Source organism: Silene latifolia, chromosome X (genome assembly GCF_048544455.1).
Source record: "Silene latifolia isolate original U9 population chromosome X, ASM4854445v1, whole genome shotgun sequence".
Lineage (NCBI taxonomy): Eukaryota > Viridiplantae > Streptophyta > Magnoliopsida > Caryophyllales > Caryophyllaceae > Silene > Silene latifolia.
This window is the reverse complement of record NC_133537.1, coordinates 303,407,119-303,427,695: the sequence shown is the minus strand read 5'-3', so window position 1 is coordinate 303,427,695 and position 20,577 is coordinate 303,407,119. Positions and strand designations below refer to the sequence as shown.

Below are 20,577 nucleotides of genomic sequence, written 5' to 3'. Positions count from 1 at the left end.
GTAATTTAAATATTGTAGGTTTAATTCTGACTAACACCCTGTGGCAAGGAGCATATATGGTTAAGTATCTTTTATAATGTTTTTTGACAAGAGTTCTGATAACTAGCAACAATAATTCAGCGCAAACCGTAAGTTCCTTTATTTTCTTCCCAGCTTCACTTCAGTTTCATTTCTATTATTTTAACCACTATCTAAGTATATTCTTTTCTACTTACCATTTTACTCACTCAATTAATATTACCATTGATTTATGCAATATATTTTTATTTTGTAGCTCTTCTATCAACACAAACTACAAGAGTCTGCAGAATCATTACAAGTCATAGATCCAGTTCAAAAAAAAAACATCTAAAAATTCGAAACCTGTATAAGTTTTACATGTTCAAGATGAAAGGAAACTGCCCTTTCTGGGCTAATGTTATGTTATTGTCATGTTCAAATTTAAGGTATTTAGTTTGCAATTTTTCTCTGCCGCAAGCATCCTTGTTCTTCATATATGGTACAATACTTCACTACTTAATTAATCATACTCCCTCCATTCAATTCCATATTGCATGTATTCATTTTCCGTCCATTCAACTCCGGATTACACATTTCCTTATTTGGTTGTACTTTTATTACTATATAATACTATAATTCCACTATTAAGGTCCACAAATTACACAAAAAAAGTTGTAGGGGAGTTGAATGGAGGGAATATGAATTATCCACACAAACTCCCATTATATACTTTCTGAAACACGAAATGCTTTCAAATCCCGCGTGCAAAAACTAGAATATTTAATCATCCATCTTAGTAGTACTAGCAACTGATAACTATAATTGTAAGTAATAGAATACTCCAAACATTGCTCAATTAACCACTACCCAAAATGACATCTGCAAATATCAGGGAACAGCATTGAGATAGTTTCTCTAAACAATATTCCTAATTCGAAATCATCACCATACCCAAAATGACCATCCAAGCTCTATTACTCATCAACTTCCCCTTTTTTCTCCTTTCCCTAACACAAAGTTGTAAATTAGATGTACTCAATGTGGCCAGCCTAACATTCCTCATTGTGTCCATTCCGACAAACCAGTAAAGCTAGCTTATTTTCAACACACAACAAAAGAAAATTGCAAGTCGTGTCTTTCCGTTACTACTATAACCATGTTTTCACTAAGTGTAATTATTTCCAAGTACGGTAAAAATGACATAATTGACATCAAGGAATTCAGGGTGACATCACTAATCTAATAAAGGAGTCCAATTTCTCTCCATTTCCTAAAAAGAAATGGAGAGGCAAGTTCTTATCAATGGTCCGGATCGCATTTTGACAATATCTAATGGTTCTAAATTTACGCATAAAAATAAAGGAAAATGAGAATGAAAGGGTATATTAATATTTAAAGAAATTGTGAGAGAAAATGGAGAGAAAGGAAATGGAGATGATCCATTTCCCTAATAAAGTAAGTCATTTCATTCCTATACACATGCAACTACTGTTCACATTTGGCCAAACTTCAACTTATATTTTCTCACTATAAAAAGAGGAAGCTAGCACATACAAGAACACAAGTAACTACATTTCACAAAACAAAACCCAAAAAACATAAAAAAAAACGGGAACTTACATCAATCATATACAACCAACCATTTTAAATCAAAAGGTATGGCATATGATCTCTGACATCTTTCAATTTCATCATCAAATTTCAACTTTCTGCTTTACAATTCCTTTTTTTGTCTTGGTACATTTGGGTGATTTTCTATATTCTTGTAATTATTGTTCCTTACTTTCTCTTACACTATTTTTAGTTGTATGCCTTTAGAAATGAAAATTTCAATGTTATTGTGATCTGATGTTATTGCATGTATTCTTTGGTTATTTTAATGCATGTATGGCTTTTTTCTTTTTGTTTTTTTGGACTTTTTTATGATCTGTGGTTGTTTATCTGTACAATCTACCGATCAGTCATGCTTCTGTTTAACTGTCTTCATGCATGCTTATTATTTCTGGTTTTTTTTTTTGCCTTTCTGATTTGGATTTAGTTGTATATATACATGCAACTTTCCAGGTGATTTCATGCATGTTTAACTTCAGTGTCTTTCTAACTTACTAACTTACTGATTCAATTCTTTGATTATTCAGTACAACTTGTCCCACTATTATTCATGTATAAGTAAAAAAAATCTAAAAATTGTCATGCATGTCGACAATTTTAAATTTATCCACTGCATTTATACCATCTAAATATCATTCGATGTATATAAGTCTATGTAGTGAATTATATCTTCTTACTCATTTGAGCATTGGGTATTAAATGTACTGATTCCACATGTTGCAACGTCTGTGGATAATATGCATGCAAATTATAGGTAATCTCGTAACTATTTTTCACATTTTAAATTGAACTTCACATGCATGTTGTAGGATATTAGTAAACACTTTTTACCAGTAAGTATTGAATGTTTAATTGCATGCATGTCACATAAATTTTCACCTTGTCTGCTGAATGCTCAGTAAAATAAATAAATTGTATCTGATATAACTTTCCCTTTTATATTAGTATTTCTCACCGATCTTTTCAACTACATCTTTGACGAGTATGATTAAACTACTTTTGCATCAAGTTTAGAACGCTTAATTCAGTTTTGCGATTAATTATATAAATGTTCCCTATATTTTCATATGTACTTCTAATTACTTTCAATTTCTGCTCAGGTTGTCCCTTGAGAGTTAGGGATTGGTTGTTACTTAAAAGAAAATAATTTATAGTATTAATTGATTGCATGCAATTATTTTTGTCACTTTCTAACCATTTTAAAGGTATCTTAAATTTGGTCACTTGGAAATTCTGATTATTGAAAGGTAGTAAACAAGAGACATACTACTTGGTGGTTGGTGGAGGAGTATTAACGGTAGATGTCGGACTATATATGCTTGCTGTATGAACTTAGTTTTGATTGGGGTTAGTTTTGTTGGTTTAGTTTGTAATTGTGTCTTTTATGATGGATTTGGTTTCAGTTTTGGAATGATTAGATTTGTTTTGAGGAACTATTGAATCTCACCAAGAAATCCCCGTTACTTTGTCCCATTACAATCAGTCAATTTATAAAATAAAGTGTCGGTCGGCGGATGGAGGAAAATTAATAACATCAAATGCTGATGATGTGCCACACCTTAAAAGTACCGCGCGCTTATTGGCGGGATTTCAATTGTTCCTTAACATTTCTTTTCACAACAATGCTTAAAATACTTAATTGTAACATTTGTAGATGTGGATTTCTTAATAGTAATTGTGAAACTGTGTCAAGCTGCCATGTGAAACAGTAATCGACCATCATTATGCGTTACCCTGATTTGGCCTACTACTTCTCCTTTGATTGTTTTTGGGTCAGTTTCTAGCGTTTGTCAGCTTCTTTTGGCTACTTCTTCTCTAAATTATTTTTTGTTTATTTGTTGGATCAATTGAAAAAATTTCTGGGTTATTTCAGTACTTTGCTATGATCACTGTTCCTTTCTTGATAAGTTATAAACTTGTTGAACATGATTATAGAATGTGATGTACTTGCGATAATTCCTGTTGCAGTTTAAAAAACAATATACAGATTTATTTAACATAGACTCTTTTGCCAAATACTCATTTATTTTCATTTGTGAAATAAGTTTTCTTCATTACACATATCTTTTTAGACAGTCTATAAACATGCATTCATCTGATTTGTCACTCGTGGCACGTATCCAAAAAGCTTTAGGAGCATATAATTCTATGTATTCTTGTTTTACATACATTTCATTTTAGCTCAACAATGCTTAAGTTTTCAGCAGTCCATTGAATGTTACTTATATTAACCAAATTAAATTGTAAACAGGATCCCTCTATTACACAATGAGACCAAATTACGTGTATCTTAATCAACTCACTACATCCAGCAGAAACTACAAGGTTAAAGTCCGGGTAATTGAAAAAGGACGGCCAAAATGTTCACCTAAAAAGGGTGTCATGTACCAGAACTTGTTTATTGAGGATGAAAAGGCATTGCCACTTCTAATTTATACTTTCCTAAAATACTAATTTAGTATATAGTCAACTTGTATTGTAACCATGCTTACATCACTTGCAGGGCTAAAAAATGCGTGATACACTCTTTGGAGAACAAATAGATGGTTTTAAAAAAGCTTTAATGCTGAATGGTCACTATGAAATAGCTAATGCACCCATCAAGCCTTGCGAAGAACAATGGAAGTTTACTGCAGCTGATTTGGATTACCAAATGACTTTCGGGAAACCAACCATAGTACAACCAGTAGACGGCAGCTCCAGTCCACCTCTACCACAATATCGAAGCATTGCTCAGATTCCAAAAACTGCTGACCCCAATGACAAATATGGTATGAGGAAGACAAACAAAATTGTAATACTTACCTTACCCTTTTTACTTACATTATCTAACACCTTAACACAAATGTGTAGACATTGTCGCAGTGGTTCTGTTTGTAGAGGAAGAGCCCCGCAGGATTCAAAGAGACCAAGGACGGGTAATTTATGTTCGGGAAATTGTAGTTATAGATCACAGGTAATTGTAAACCATTTTATATCCTTTTATTTATAGAAAAAGACAATTTGTAGATACTACAGTTTGCTGAACTTGCTAACTAAATACTTTCTCTGTTGCCAAAATACAGCACTGAACAACCACTACTAATTTCCGCGTGGAGTGACTTAGCTGAAAATGAATCTGACTTGCTTTTACAAAAAGCAGAGCAACTGCAAGTGGTTGCTTTCACCGCACTGAAAATCTCGCCTCACAAAGGTATTGTGTTTTTCAACCTCAAATGATTACTTAACATACCCCAGGTCAGGCAGCTAATTAAATGCCTTTTTACAGGCTTCTCAATGACCACTACCATGTCAACAACGATTGACCATTCACCTGTCGGTGACAGGCCACGAGCTCTTGAGGACTGGTAAGGCATTTACACAACCTAAATAATATACGCATTCACAAACAATATACGCATTTACTACCATGTTAACAATGATTACTTGAGAACTCGTAAACAATATGCCTTATTTTTGTCTCCGGAAAATGCAATTATCTAACACTGTTTCATTCCATTACGGGGTTGCTGGCCACCACGCAAAACTGTGTGAAATCCAAGGACGGATCTTAGCACTTAAAGGTTTATTTGGGAGACAACAAAACAACACCATAGCTGCTCTCCGCATGAAAAAGGTAAAAACAAAAAGCTCAAACAAACTTTATGTACCTCCAATCAAAATCTGCTACGACAAAAGTCGCTCTGATTTGCTCAATTGATCCACCAAAAATTACTTCAAAATCCCATACCTATTTTGACCAAGCTATCGGTTTCTTTACAATAACCATTATTTCTATCAATTTTCAAATATTTTATTGCCATTTGTATGTTTACTATGTAGGCGCATACTACACTTCAAGACGAGAGATATACATTACAAGTTACAATCCCTGAACCTGACTTTGAAAAGGTTAATGCATACCTAGGGTGTTCAAATTGTGGAAAGCGTACAAACACTGTGGCAGGAAACTCATTCACTTGCTCAAACTGCTCCAAGCCAGGTAGCAAATCCACTCTTAGGTATTAACTCTATTTTATGTACATATGCACATTATACATAAATCACTTACAACTTATGCCATATAGGGTGACATTCAATTGTGAAGTATCCGACGGAACTAGCATACTACCAATAACAGCATTCACCGCAAACGCAGAAAGGATTTTTCACATGCTCGCACCAGACATATTTAGGATGAAACATTCTGTATGTTCCTGCAATTCTTTAATAATTTTTCATGAACAATGCAAATCTTCATCAAAATGCAAGTTTCTATAACCAAAATCAAATGCAAATAAATATCAGACTTTACCACAAGATCAGCATAAAACAGACAAATTAACAAATAGCTTGCCTTGTTGGATTGGTTTTTTTTTTTTGGTTTTTTTTCCCATACATGAACACTAATAAACACAAATCAAAATTTCAGGGCGACATGGCTACATTTGACCAAATCAAAATACAACTCCAAACATCCCCTTTCACAATTGAAGTTGGTCCAAACACAACACTTTCAACAAACAATGTACTGAACTGGACTCTAAAGAAAGTTGTTGACGTGCCTGAAGAAGCTCCCCAATCACCGACCCAGCAAACAATTTCCAACGACATTACTAATTCTGATGCACAGCACAATGTCACTCAATCTTCCAACAAAGAAATGACCACAACGTCTGATGACAATGCCCCTTTGCAAAACACTACTGCCCACCTCACCACTGCTGAAAAACAGAAGGAAATGGTACAGCATGAACCAGTTCAACATGCCCAACCAGATCTGCCAGCAAGTACAACCTGTCCATCTCAAGTGTCAAAATTGATCTCAGTTAAAATTGAAGGTGCAAAGTCGACTTACCCAAACCACCAGAAGCAGATAACACTTCCAACGAAAGAAGACTATAACACTGCAACATATCCAGCACAAGACAACAATGCAAATTAGAAGGCAAGCGGCACAGCACCATAATGTCAGCAACGCACCCTCTCCAGTTTCAACTACTATAATAACTATATAACATATGTATAAAACTCTATGTAATGTAGAACTACGACTACCTTTTGGGAACACCCTAGCTTATACGAAGCTAGGTGTTCCGTTCAAAAGCAATGCACAGTTGCTTTTGGATCTGCTTCTCAGTGCATTCTGCACCTTTTTCACATATGTATATACGCATGGTGTTCCGCTTCAAAGCAGTTTACATAATTGCTTTTGAACATAATCCAGTGTGCATTATGCACCTTTTTCCTTGTAAGCAAACCTATTAAAAAAGGGCCTTTATCCATTGGCACCTCTTATTTTGGCTTGCTTTACTTGTCAAATGCTATAAACTATATTTGTGAAATGCTTGAGCAAACAGCGAAGTAATAATGTTCCAAAATATGAAGGTCATAATTTCACTAAATTGGAGCACCGCGCCCTGGCGCGGTGCAACAACTAGTTATATTTAAAATTCTAAACCAATGTTCAATACGAACCGTACGAACTAATCTAAAAAATTATCTTAACATCAAAAATAAACCATCGCTCCGACTTCCTTCCCCTTGTCCACACTCCACCTAATTTTCCATCTCCTATTTTTCCTCCATCAGCACCAGTCACCACAACCGTCCATCGTAGCTTCTCAGACGATCACCGGATATAGTGCTACCCTTCGCCGGCCACCCAGACCAAGCCAGCAAGCCGTCGCTCTTCTTTAACTCGTTCCTATTAGCAGGCGGCAGCAACCAATTTATGGATTTTCCGACAACTTCCATGAATTATAGTTTTCAGCTCTAAATTTTCTCATTTCTTCGACGGTGCAATTACTTTTTTGAAATCTTACTTCGTTTATCGTAGATCTCGTATTTCGATTGAATTTTGCAAAAAAAAAATGACACAGGTTAGTCTCATGGTTTCCGATGGTGGCGCGTTGAGGCATGTTGCGGCGATGGGGGATACACAGGGAAGAGAAAGGGCTGAGGGTCCGGTGGTGTATCCTTGGTGAGATGGGAAGCTGCATATTTGAAGGCGAAAGAAATATTAGTTGTCGTTTTTTTAGCTGTCAAAGGAAGAAAGGTAAATGGTGTGGGTCTGGCCATGTAAGGTCATATTAATGTAGTTGGTGGTAGTTATTGGGCTGGATGGTTGGTCTGGTCTTAGACGGGGCGGGCTTGGTGGTAGGTAGGAGGTGGGGTGGTCGTAAGACGTCGCCGGTGGTTTCCGATGTCGTATGGTGTGGCTGGTGGTATCACTGGCGTATGCCATGGGATTGTTGTTCACTACAGCCGGTCCGCTGTGCTTTGTTTTTGGATTCAATTGATGACATCTTACTATTTTTGAATTCGTTTCAGTCTAGTAATGAATGTGTGTATGGTAAGAATGATGAACCAATTTGGAACGAGTTTCGGGTCTATTCTTGCCTTTCGAGATGGAGCGCATTCTTAATATTAGAGTGAGCCAACATCGGCCTATGGATATTTGGTATTGGAAAGCGGAGAAGGATGGAATGTATTCTGTGAAGTCGGCCTATAGATCCCTAGCGGGTGGAGACGGGATGGAGGTGTAGGTTCTATCACTCTTTGCATTCTCGAGAAACTCCTTCTCTAAGAATGTCGCACTAGCCGCAACAAATATACGTTGTTCGGTTGGCGAATAGAAGTAATGACCAAGTGTTCCTTTAGGATAACCTATAAAGTATGTCTTGACCGATCGCGGGCCAAGCTTATCCTCGTGTCTCCACTTGACATAAGCCTCGCTGCCCCAAACCCGTATAAAAGACAAGTCAGGGACCGTTCCCTTCCATAGTTCATATGGAGTCTTGTCAACAAATTTTAGACGGACTTGGTTAAGTATTAGAGCAAATGACAAAGAGCATAACCCTATAATGAATCAAGTAATACCGTGTGACTCATCATAGATCGAACCATATCAATTAGTGTTCGATTTCTCCGTTCGGACACACCATTCAACTGAGGTGTTCCAGGTGGAGTTAACTGTAAGGCAATCCCACAGTCTTTAAGGTGTTGATCAAACTCGTGAGAAAGATACTCGCCACCACGATCTGAACGTAGTGTTTTAATCTTTCTACCCAGTTGGTTCTGTACCCGATTCTGGTATTCTCTGAATTTCTCAAAGGACTCACTTTTATGCTTCATTAAGTAGAGATAGCCATATCTACTTAAATCGTCCGTGAAAGTGATGAAATACCTATAGCCTTCTCGTGCGGTGATTGACATAGGGCCACATACATCCGTGTTTATGAGTCCTAATAGGTCAGCAGCGCGCATTCCAACACCTTTGAAGGAAATTCGAGTCATCTTACCGATGAGACATGATTCACACGTGCCAAATGATTGAAAATCAAAGGCCGAGATAGCTCCATTCTTTATGAGCTGTTTTACGCGTTTCTCATTAATGTGTCCCATACTACAGCGTTAGATACGTTTGATCTTTGTCACCAACCTTTAACTTTTTATGCATTACGTGTAATATTTCAGTGGTCTGATCTAAAACATAAATTCCATTCATGGAGACTGCCTTGCCAAAAATCATATCGTGTAATGAGAAAATGCAATTATTATTCTCTATTACAAATGAAAAACCAAGTTTGTCAAGTGCGTAAACCAAATAATGTTTTAGAAAGACTGGGTACATAATAGCAGTTATATAAAAATAACTCAAATACGCTAGGAAGTCGGATCACGTATGTTCCCCTCGAGACGGCAGCCAATCGTGCTCCATTCCCGATACGCAGTCCACCTCACCCTTTACGAGGGGTTCGATGTTCCGAGCCCCCGCACATGATTACACAGATGAGAACCACAACCAGGATCTAGTACCCAAGTTCCGTAACTTGCGTGGTTAATCTCAATCATATGAATAAAAGTAGAAAAGGATGAAGACATACCAACAAAGTTTAACGCGACCGCTTTATGTCCTCATGGTAAACAGACATGTACGCCTCCAATGCCCATCTAGTGGCAATGATGGCATTCCATGTTATCGGTCGTTTGCTCTTTGTCGTGCCTCGATGAGTTACTTGCCTCGCCAGGCCCACTCTTACCCGACCCGACTTCTTGAACTTCGGTTTGCCTACCGCTAGGTCTCGCTTGAGCTTTGCCCTTACCCTTGCCCTTGTTTGTCACAACGAGAACATCTTGTTTCATGCTCCCACCGAACTTCATGTCCTTCTCGGTGCGTACGAGAAGGGAGTGCAGTTCATGGGGACTTTTCTTCAAATCATTCATATAGTAATTGGCTCTAAAGAGCGCAAAACCATCGTGGAGTGAATGGAGCATGCGGTCAATCACAATGTTCTCGCTGATTTTACAATCAAGCGCCTCCAGTCTCTCGACATTCTCAATCATGCCGAGAATGTGTGGGCTAACCTGTTGGCCCTTTCTTCGAGTCTCGCATCAAAGAAGCGAGTGGTATGCTCATAGGTCACGATTCTCGGTGCTTTCGAGAATTCCTTAGTGAGCGTGGTGAAAATCTTGTTTGCACCTGGGCTATGAAGCGTTTATGCAAATTGGATTCCATTGCAAAAATAAGTACGTTTTTAATCGCACCCGCTTCCATGACGAAGTCGCTATACGTGGAGACCTCGTTAACTCGAGCCGTGGGGCCGGGGTCATGAGGAGGGGCTCAATCGGATATACTTGAGCTTCCCGTCGGCCAGTGGGCGCATTCCGTAATGCCGCCTCCCATTCCGCGAAGTTTGATCCATCATTCTTCGATCTAGTGGACTGATTCTTCCGATTCATGAAGATCCGGCCGGACTCTCACGGTCCAATGTGGCACTTGGCATTGGGTCATCGAGGATGCCACCATTATGTTATTAGCGCTTTAAAAAACGTGATCTACGCTGAAAAAGAAAGAAAAACAAAAACGAAATAAGCAACTCATCGAGGTGATTTAAGTCTATTAAAAAATCATTTTAATCGTGTAGACTCATTGCACTTGCATAATTGATCTCCCTCAAGAATAATACAAGTGATCCCAAGACTCAATTTCCGTAAATTGATAAGCCAACCGTTTAGCTAGTTCTTCCGTAAGAACTCTTGGTCGATAGATTTCCGTAAATCCTATCTATAGTCCACCACAATCACAGGATCGCATTTAGTGACCATAGTGTTGAGATAAAATAAGTCAATCGGTTCCCAACTTACCCGACGTAGAAGGGGTCATATTATGCCTACCGACGAAGAAGGGATTCATTTGAGTTTGACCTATAAAGACTATTCTCAATTTTTGTTTATACGAGGAAGATCCCATCAACTTAGTTTTAATTCATTTTAAGTGAACGAATAACTAGCATTACGTGAATGAATTAACTTAGGTGATGGCTTAAAATGATCGTGTGACATGAGAATGTCATAGAAAACTAACGCGTGACCTCTATATGAGTCAGTTTTCATGCAATTATTAGGTGGTTTGGTTTTAGGCGGAATATGATGCAATCTATCGTTACGATAAAATAAATAAAAGAATGCAATACGTAAATAAAAATTCCTAGTGTGGCCTATCCTAGTAAAAAGAACATAATACAACTTTGGAATCCACCGTTGGACCCGAGAAGCTTGTCTTGATGTTCCATCTTTTCCATGCAGCGGGAGTGAGCATCCGATCTCCATCTTTAGTCTTCTCAAAATTACAATTAAAATTTACAAAATATAAACCTATTTACATTCTAAATAAAAACTGTAATTAAAAAAAATAAAAGGGAGATACGAGATCTCAAAATACAACCAAGACCGTGTTCCATCATTACGGTAACACGTTCTACTAAGGCCACACTAAGTTACAACCGTGTAAAATAAATAAATACGTAATAAAAGCATTCAAAACATTCAAAATTACGATAAATAAAATGCATCAACTAAAATAAAATTTATTCGTGACACAATTCCGTAATTATGTTAAATTTATCCAAACCACCAAAGATAATTAAAATTATGTGATAAAACCGCTTCTATCAGTTTAATTTTAATTCATCATAATCCGTTACTTTAAATGCTTTAAAATAACTAAATGGTACGTGAGTGAACCATTTCACTATCAAGCGAATGCATAAAATCCGTGTTATGCATAAAACATGGCCGAAAAAAAAGAAGAACATGAAAAATCCTTTTTTTTCTTTTATTCACGGCTGGACAAAAAAAAACAAAATTTTTTTTTTTTTTTTTTAAAACCCAGCAGCTCATACCGAGAGCAAAAAGGCAAAAAAAAAATTTTTTGCAGCTCAAGACCGTGAGCCTTAACAAACCAAAAACAATGTCGATTTGTCAAAAATAAATCAATTGCAAATGTAAACTAATCCGTATTAAAACCAAATTACAATTGACAAAATTTTAACATATTGTTATGAATATCGATTACAAGAACAATATGCAATGAACGATTGAAAACAAAACATCGTCTGATCAGACGGTAAAAGTTTGTCACGGTTTTCAATAAACAAAATAACAACAATCACAACCATGTATGAACAAGGCACGGTTTTCAAGAAAGGAAAAAACAGCCGTGCAAAAAAAAATTTGCCGAGACAAAAATGCAGCCACACAGATTTCAATGCAAAAAAAAAAAAATTCTGCCGAGATGAAAAATAGGCTGCCGCACGCTTTTTTAAGAGGAAAAAAATATCGATTCAATTCCGTTTGATGAAAATCACATAGAAAAATTTACGTGGCCTCGCTCTGATACCACTTGTAGGGTAATATCCGTATAAAACCCTTAAATTATAGGACTATAACGCAAATTTTATATGAGATCATTGTCATAAAACGAAAATATAATAGAAAACGATAAAGCATTAAAATTAACCTCGGGTCCTTTGAGATGCGGCCTAAGAACAGAAATCAACAGAGATTTCCTCCTAATCGATACACCCAAGACCGTCTGAGACTATGCCCTTGTGCTAGAAATGAATTCTCTAATTGCCTTGCAATATTGAGAGAATTTGATGTGAGTTTCTTTAGATGTGAGATCTGAATTTTTGAGAGGAAATATTTCTCAAAAACCATAATTTTGTTGTAGAATGAATTGGGTCACAAAAGGAGAGAAGGCTCTCCTTTTGTTCTCTTGCATTCGGCCAAACCGAGCCTCTCATGGGGAAGTGGGCTTCCACTTCCTCTTAATTTTAACTCGTGGTCTGGTTCGTTAAATGCTAAATGTATATGACACGGTTTTATTATAAATCGTCATCGGTTATCGGTTATTAAAACATCAACTAATAACTCGGATTAGTTGAAATATTAATATGTGTCCGACAAAGACAATATTGTATAATTAATTCAATATACATTAATTAAATATAACCGTTTATATTTAATTTACGAATTAACTGCTTAATTCGCCTTAGCCAATATTATTTAATCCGTATTAAATAAAATATCTCAACATCGCATTTTGACTAATTGCTAGTCAAATAACTCGGACTAACTGCTTAGTCAATTTTCTGGCATCAACATGACTGTATTTTCATACCGTCACATCTCTCAAACGTATCCTATAGGTGTGACTTTTAGGGACCAGTTGATCACCGCCATCTGTATGACAATAACGTCAAACTTATCTAGCAAGCCAACCGTTATTGATAAACGTGGACCAACATATTATAATACAAAAGTATACCCTTTGATCCTTTTAGAGATTTACAAGTCCTTGCACTACCTGTAAAGGACACCAGCCCCAACAGGAGGTGAGTGGGAGCTCGGATAGGGAGAGGGAGATGTGGCTGTGGAAGAGGCTCTAGAATGTCCCGGTTTGGCCCCGAGTGAAGCTGTTCTTTTCGCAACTGTGCAGTGAAGCGCTGGCAACGAGAGCAAACATCGCGTCTCGTATTCGAGGTGATATTTCTTACTGTTATTTATGTAATTCTTTTTATGAAACAAGTATCCATCTTTTTAAAAATTGTGGGGTTGCTCAAAATGTGTGGGAGGGGCTTGGGATAGGGGACGGGGAGGGAGCCATGGCTGGCGAGATACGTGACTGGGTGGAGGAGAGATGGAGGGAGCTCGGTGGGAGGGAGCATAGGCTGTTTATGTTGGGGTGTTGGGCGATATGGGAGCATCGCAACAAAGTTATATTCGATGCAAAGGAGGTCGATCCTATGGTGATTATTCGACGAGTAGGAGATGTGGCAGCTGAACTCGAAGGGTCGGAGTATGAAGTGAGGCGAGGACGACGGAGGAGGGAGGACGGAATGGGGGCTGAGGAGGGAAGAGGATGGTGACTGCCACCGATGGGGTGTGTTAAAATCAACGCAGATGCGGGGGTAAGTGAAGGGGTAGGAGTGAGTCTTGGACTTGTTTGTCGGGATGATAGGGGTGCGGTTTTGTGGAGCATTTCTGTCGTGCAGGATCAAGTTTGGGAGCCGCATGTGGCGGAAGCTGTAGCAGTGTTGGAAGGTGTCAAGGAAGCGAAGCGGATGGGTTACAAGGACATTGTGATGGAGAGTGATTGTGCACAAGTCATTGAAGCGCTCAACAAGAAGCAAGCTGGCCGTAGTTCTTTTATGCTAGTTATAGATGAGGTCTTATGTTTAAGCGAGTACTTTAATTCTGTTGTTTGTGAAGGAAATGTAGATCTAAATACATACTAACATACTCATATATGTTATAAATTAATTTGTCATAAAATTAATAAAGGTCTAATGCATGCAAACAATAAATCAAAATAAGGAAGAAATAATATCCTTACAATATAATTTCGGTTCAAATGGGCACAAAAGAGATCTCCTTCTCTTTTGTTCTTGAGCTCTCCAAATGGAAGAACAAGGATTCAAGTATAGAATCCCTCCCAAAAGCATATACCCAAGGAATACATCTTAATAACCAATATTATTTAGATCTAGTAATAATATTAGTTTTTGCTATAAAATTGATACAATATAAATTGTAATTTTACTCTTGAATATTTCGGTCAAGAGAGGAGTAATTTTTGTGAGTTTATTTCTCTAGAAAAATCATATATTGTAGAGATTATCCATTTTCTTACACTAGAAAATTGTATTGTGTATCACAAAATGAATGAATAATTAGAGAGGAAAAATTGCTCTCTTTCTTTTGATAGGGCCGAAAAAGAGAAGAGAGAGAGGGCCTTGGGTAGGTAGCTCAATACCTTTTATTTTTCCTCTTCTTAAAAGCATAGGTGTGCATGGCTACTCCTTTAGGTATAATTATTGTGTTTTCCACTCAAGATAAAAACACAATGTATATCATATACTCCCTCCATTATTTCGGCATATACAACATAAAATGGATGCTCCATTTTATTTTGTCATTTGTCAATTGTAACATATGTGACATGTTACTTGACATATGAAATTGTAATGTATTTTTAACATATTAAAAATCAACATACTCATAAAATATGTCATTTACAAAATCGACTAGTAATTCGTAATTACTTGTACCAAAAGTTTCCAAATTATAAACTACAACATTCTGTATTTATAATAATTTATTCATTTCGTTTCAATTGTTTCTGTAAACAATAATTTCATCTAAGTAATAAAATAATTCGATTACTTAGATCGTGTCTCATTTAATCATATTTACAATAAGATGCGTAAATTATACTCACAAAATCATCCGTCAATTTTAAGCAATTTAATTAACTCGTATCGGTATACGATTAATTAAATAATCAAGTAAGAGTATTTCCCTATAGGTATGACCTAAGGGGATCAACTGATCACCACCGTCGCACGACTGTAATGTCAAACTCTAGTCAGCCAATCATTACCGATATGTGTGGACCAGTTGACTGTAAAATATTACATCCCATATGTATTCTTAAAATGAGATTTAATAATGATATTTAAATCATGTGATCGCACTATTGTTGAGGACACAATTCCCAACAATCTCCCACTTGTCCTCGACAAGTGTGCGTCACCAATTCTCTTGTCATATTACTATCTCCCACTCAATGCAAGGTGTCTTTCAGGTCGTACTTGCAAGTGATCATATCGAGAGTGGTTTCCTCGATCCGGAGAATAACTGATTGACCGGATTTATCCACTGATACCTTCCGAGCGTGGCCACGCATTTCCGAGCTTCATTACTCCTCGAGTGGCCCCGAGATATTGTTTTAACCCTGACAAGGGGGTGGACAATTCCTATCGCACTCATTCCCTTCGACTAGCCACAGCCGTCATAACCCAAAATATGCCCATTTGACCCCATTTACGAAGGTCGTAGTAACACAAATCAAAGTTAATCTGAAATTGTGCCATCTTAGGCGAATAGTCTTTAGTCAAAAGAATCGACTCATTTGAATACTATAGTAGCTCTCGCCACGACCAGGCTATATAAATTGCCAGAACTCTATAAGCGGTCATAGGGCCCGACAAAATGTTCCTAATACCGCTGCTATGTGATCGACTAGTCATCTCACATGACTCTATGGCACTTGAACTTGCCATCAATCGCATCACACTCTAGTCACTTCGAGACGTCACCTCATACAAGTAACTATGGGCAAATACAATGTTAATCCGTGTTCACTTTAACGGGGTTCAATTGTCTCTACAACCCGTTTGGATGTAACAAAGTATAATAAAAGAGTTTTAAAGTAAAACTCGAACGACAAATGCGATTATCACATATGAATAGTCAATGCCTGATTACTATTTCATGTTCTATAATCTAATTTGATCTTGTACGTAGTTGTTCATTTCAATTCAATTGAAATGACATGACTCATCATGTTTAGCCTTTGAGAAGGCTTTGGTTAGTAGGTTTTATCAATTTCTTGTACCTTACTCAACCTCACTACATACTCGTTTTCCTTTGTAATGTATACATTTGCATCACAAAACTTTCTGAGTACGTGTCGAGATCCAATCAAGACATAGGCCTTCTATCCTTAGAATAGCTCCCACTGTTTTCGCAGTGTGCGGGACTCTTCCTTCTTGCACATCCCATGATTGCAAGTGTACTCAATTTCCGTTATAAATATCTCTCATTGTTCTTTATTGCCTAGAACGATTCTAGAAAATCTACTTCTTAATTAACATAGCCACAATGGTATCTTAACCATCTTAATGTGTTTTGATTATGGTTTTGTCGGAAACCATGCGCAATCTCAATTGTCAATTGTCACTTGTGTAACACCCTTACACAAAATTGCATCATAAACACTTTGCTTTACTTCTTTAATGCTTCTCGCAAGACTTAAGGGTAATCTTTACAACTTACTTGGTAAAGATTACTTAAATTCGATTTTTGAAAACAATTCATCATACTCAAAGCATATGAAGTGTTATACATCATTTCTTTTTAATTGATTCGGCAGCGGAAGCAAATGAAATCAATCAAATATGTTCAATTTAATTGAACTAGTCATGAATCTTATCAACATAAGACTCCTTACTGGCGCTAATATCATGTGGATTTATCTTCATAAATCCGGATATTCAAGATGTATTATAATACTCCAAAAGTCTTAAATCATTCTCAATGATCAATATGTCATCCACATATCGGACTAATTAAAAAATTCCGTAACTCTCACTAAACTCCATGTATAAACACAACTTCTCGACTTATCGAGAAATGTTTTATCACATGATCAAAATGTTGATTCCAACTCATTGATGTCCTACTTAAGATCCTCTCTTAAGTTTCACATTATCTTAGGATTGCAAGAATCTATAAAACTTATGACATGTATTGAATACATTGCTTCTATTGAAGAAGTGGGTTTTAGATTCACTTGCTGTGTATTTCATAACCTCATAATGAAACACAATCCCTAAGAAGATCCAAATAGACTTAAGCATTTCAATTAGTGCAAAACCCTTTGCAACTAATCTTGCTATGAAATATCTCTTTATTAGTGCAAAACCCTTTGTCACTAATCAAGCCTTTTATTTCGGATTTTCATGGCTCTAAGCCTTGTATTGAGTTGTGACTTAAACACTCTTATGTAACTCCTTTGTCGATTACTTTCCAGAAGTAATCAACTTGAATCAAACAATTTCTTTTGTAAGTTATAAGCTCTTTACTTTCTTAAAAGTAGCATGAATTCATCATTTTTAACATATATGAGTATGTTAGTGACGAATTTAACCTCCTAGGTTTTGAAGAAACAACGTCTTACACAAAACGTCTCATGTAGCCAAGAAAGACCAGTTTCTTGTGACATAACATTTTTGTGGCATTCTTTGTGGCTCTTGAATAATTTTTCCCACTCTGTCTTCTAAACATAAACTTGTATTTTAGAAAGACAGCTTCACGAGTCGCAAACCCGTCGTACTCGTGATAATTGAAGAGGGAAAAATGAGCATTTGTTTCTTGTGAAAACTTACAAACATGGTACCCTTACCATTTCATATCTCATATGATTCGATTTAGTGGAAAAATAATTTAGACAAAATGATAAAATCCCCAAAAGGATCAAGTAACTCAAAATAACTTGATCGAAGTCCAAACCTTATCGAATAGCGTTTGAATTCTTATCCAATCATACATTATCCCATAATGCGTGTTAAGAGAGATTAATTTGTGATACTATATCACAATTCATTCGGCTTATATCAAAGTCTTCACTTTGATAATCCCATCACGACTAAATCGTGATTCCTTGAACTCTTTGAAATTCTTCAAAGATTTCTCTATTTACCTTATTAAGTGAACATATTAGTGTCAACTTAAATCGTTGGTAAAAGATAATGATCAACCTATTTTGGATAGATGATTTACAACCTCGATCTCCTTTTCAACCAAAAGGCATGAGACATCTTGCTTTGAATACAAGATACGCATATATCATTAACAATCTAATGGTTTCAAGAGTACTCGATAACTCTTTGCGTTCATCATTCCAAAATTTAAGGTTTAATCTTGGGTTACCAATTTGAATCTTACATCATCTACATGATATATCATTCTAGTTTGGTTTAGAATATAATCACCTTGATAATGGGCTAGCCATACATCAAATCGTGGTGTATAGGGTCACAAAAGTGAAAACCTCTTTTGTATCTTAACAAGTTTATATTCTTATTTAGAGTTTATGCACTTAATAGTCATAATTAAGTACAACTTTAAATCCAAAAACTAGATTGAGTACACAATTACTCTATCTCTCGACATTATTGTTGCTAGTCGTCATATTCTAATCATCCTATGTATCAAGTACAATGATGAAAACCTCCATCGGTTTCTAATATTGACGAAGTGGTACTAGCAAAATTTATGTTTAATCAAATAAACATTTAAAGAAGAAAGTCCCATTAGATGTCCCACAACTAACTTGTTGATTCTTCAATAATTTGGGGCAGTTTCCTTTCTTGTGTCCAACATTTAATACAATGGAAACTTTATTGGTCGGGATTGATAGGTTTAGTATCGTCATTCCTCAATGACTTTACTTTTAACATTACCTTGTATCAATTCCATTATTATCTTTACTTCTTGAACCTCGTCCTCATCTTAACGGTTTAAGAGAATGCTCCCACTCATTTCAATGAGTCTGCTTTGAGAAGCAAAATTGAATTCATGAAGATTACTCTTCATTTGTTCGTTTTAGTCTTAAAACTTTCATTGAAGTGGTTGCGTTATTTTGGTCAATTACGAATTCTGAAAATCTAATCACCAAAACAATTTATCGCTTCAAGGTACTTAATTCAATTAAGCATATGAAACATAGTCCATTGTAAGTAGAAGTGTTAGTCAAGAATCAAAAACCTGTTTGATAATGAATAACTTTAATCTATACTCTTTACAAGAGATCCTTAGCAATGGTTCGTTTGAGGTTTTAGAAGCAAATTCAAATTTTGTCTTTAGTTACGATGTTTTAATGGAGATTTGTATCAAAATCAAAATGATATCGTATATGAATTGTGGTAAAGAAATAGAACAATATAACAACGGAATAGTGGAAAACTTAACATTTATCGTTTTATTAATACTTGTAAACAACAAGTAAAACATTTACATAGTGACCTCTACCCAACTATGATAAATGATTCCAAGACCCAAATTCATATCGACTTAGGCACGGTGGGGCCGATTCATCCTTTATCAATACAACTTGGTGGATTAACGTTTAATCGATTCTACTTTTAGAACTCTTGGTCGATAATATTACATTAACAATTATCTTTAGCCGAAAACACATCCGACAAGGGCACGGTGGGGCCGATACATCCCTTATCAAAAACTTTTGTTGAGTTCAATCCAAATTTCGAATAAATGTGTCCATGATCCAAACCCTAATTAACTTGGGCACGGTGTGGCCGATACATCCCTTATCAACATGAATTCGGTGGATTAACATTCATCACCCACTTCCCCTACGTAACAAGGTTTGTACCCCGGTGGGGCCGAGCGCACTCCCTCGCGAAATAGGTTTTCTGGTTTCTACTATTTGGTAAGGCTATGTCTCAATTAATTGTTTTAGCGATAGGTCATGTCAATTTATTATCTATCACGTTTTAAGTGAACTAAAGCGGTGAACTACGATAATTTTAATTGACAAGGTCGATAAACTCGATAAAATAAGGATGCATGTTTTAGTTATGGCGATTTAGCGATGCATGCGACATAAAATAAAATGCAAGCATAAAAATAAATAAATCCTAGTATGGCCTTTCCTAAAATAGAAAAACTATTTAACTATTACATATTCGGAAAACAACTCCATTGGTCCCTTGAACTTCGGTTGTGGCACGCATCTCGAGGTAACACCGTCTTTATGTATCGCCATTCTTGAAGAAATCCGTCTTTGGGAACTCCGGAATGAATAAAATTACATAATAAATTACATAATTTCCTATTATACATTTGTAACTAAAATAAAAATAAATCTATTAAATTACAAAACGGTGATACGAGATCACAATAAAATTACAACCGAATCGATATTCCCATACATTTCGGGAAATACCAATTAAAATCTAAGGCCATACTAAGTAAAATTACATAATTTCAAAATTACATAAACTAAAATTATGACAATCATAAAGGAAAAATGCAGCATTATAATATGTATGA

General features: G+C 36.2%; 1 protein-coding gene across 1 annotated transcript; it reads left to right on the top strand.

Moving 5' to 3' along the window:
• The first annotated feature begins 4,118 nt into the window (after window positions 1–4,118).
• LOC141617263 (replication protein A 70 kDa DNA-binding subunit B-like) lies at window positions 4,119–6,495 on the top strand. Its single transcript, XM_074434447.1, has 7 exons — window positions 4,119–4,382; window positions 4,465–4,567; window positions 4,677–4,804; window positions 4,880–5,227; window positions 5,434–5,593; window positions 5,679–5,799; window positions 6,023–6,495. Exons 1-4 carry the CDS (start codon window positions 4,124–4,126, stop codon window positions 4,960–4,962), a joined length of 573 nt encoding a protein of 190 aa, XP_074290548.1. The 5' UTR covers window positions 4,119–4,123; the 3' UTR covers window positions 4,963–5,227; window positions 5,434–5,593; window positions 5,679–5,799; window positions 6,023–6,495.
• Window positions 6,496–20,577: the final 14,082 nt, after the last annotated feature.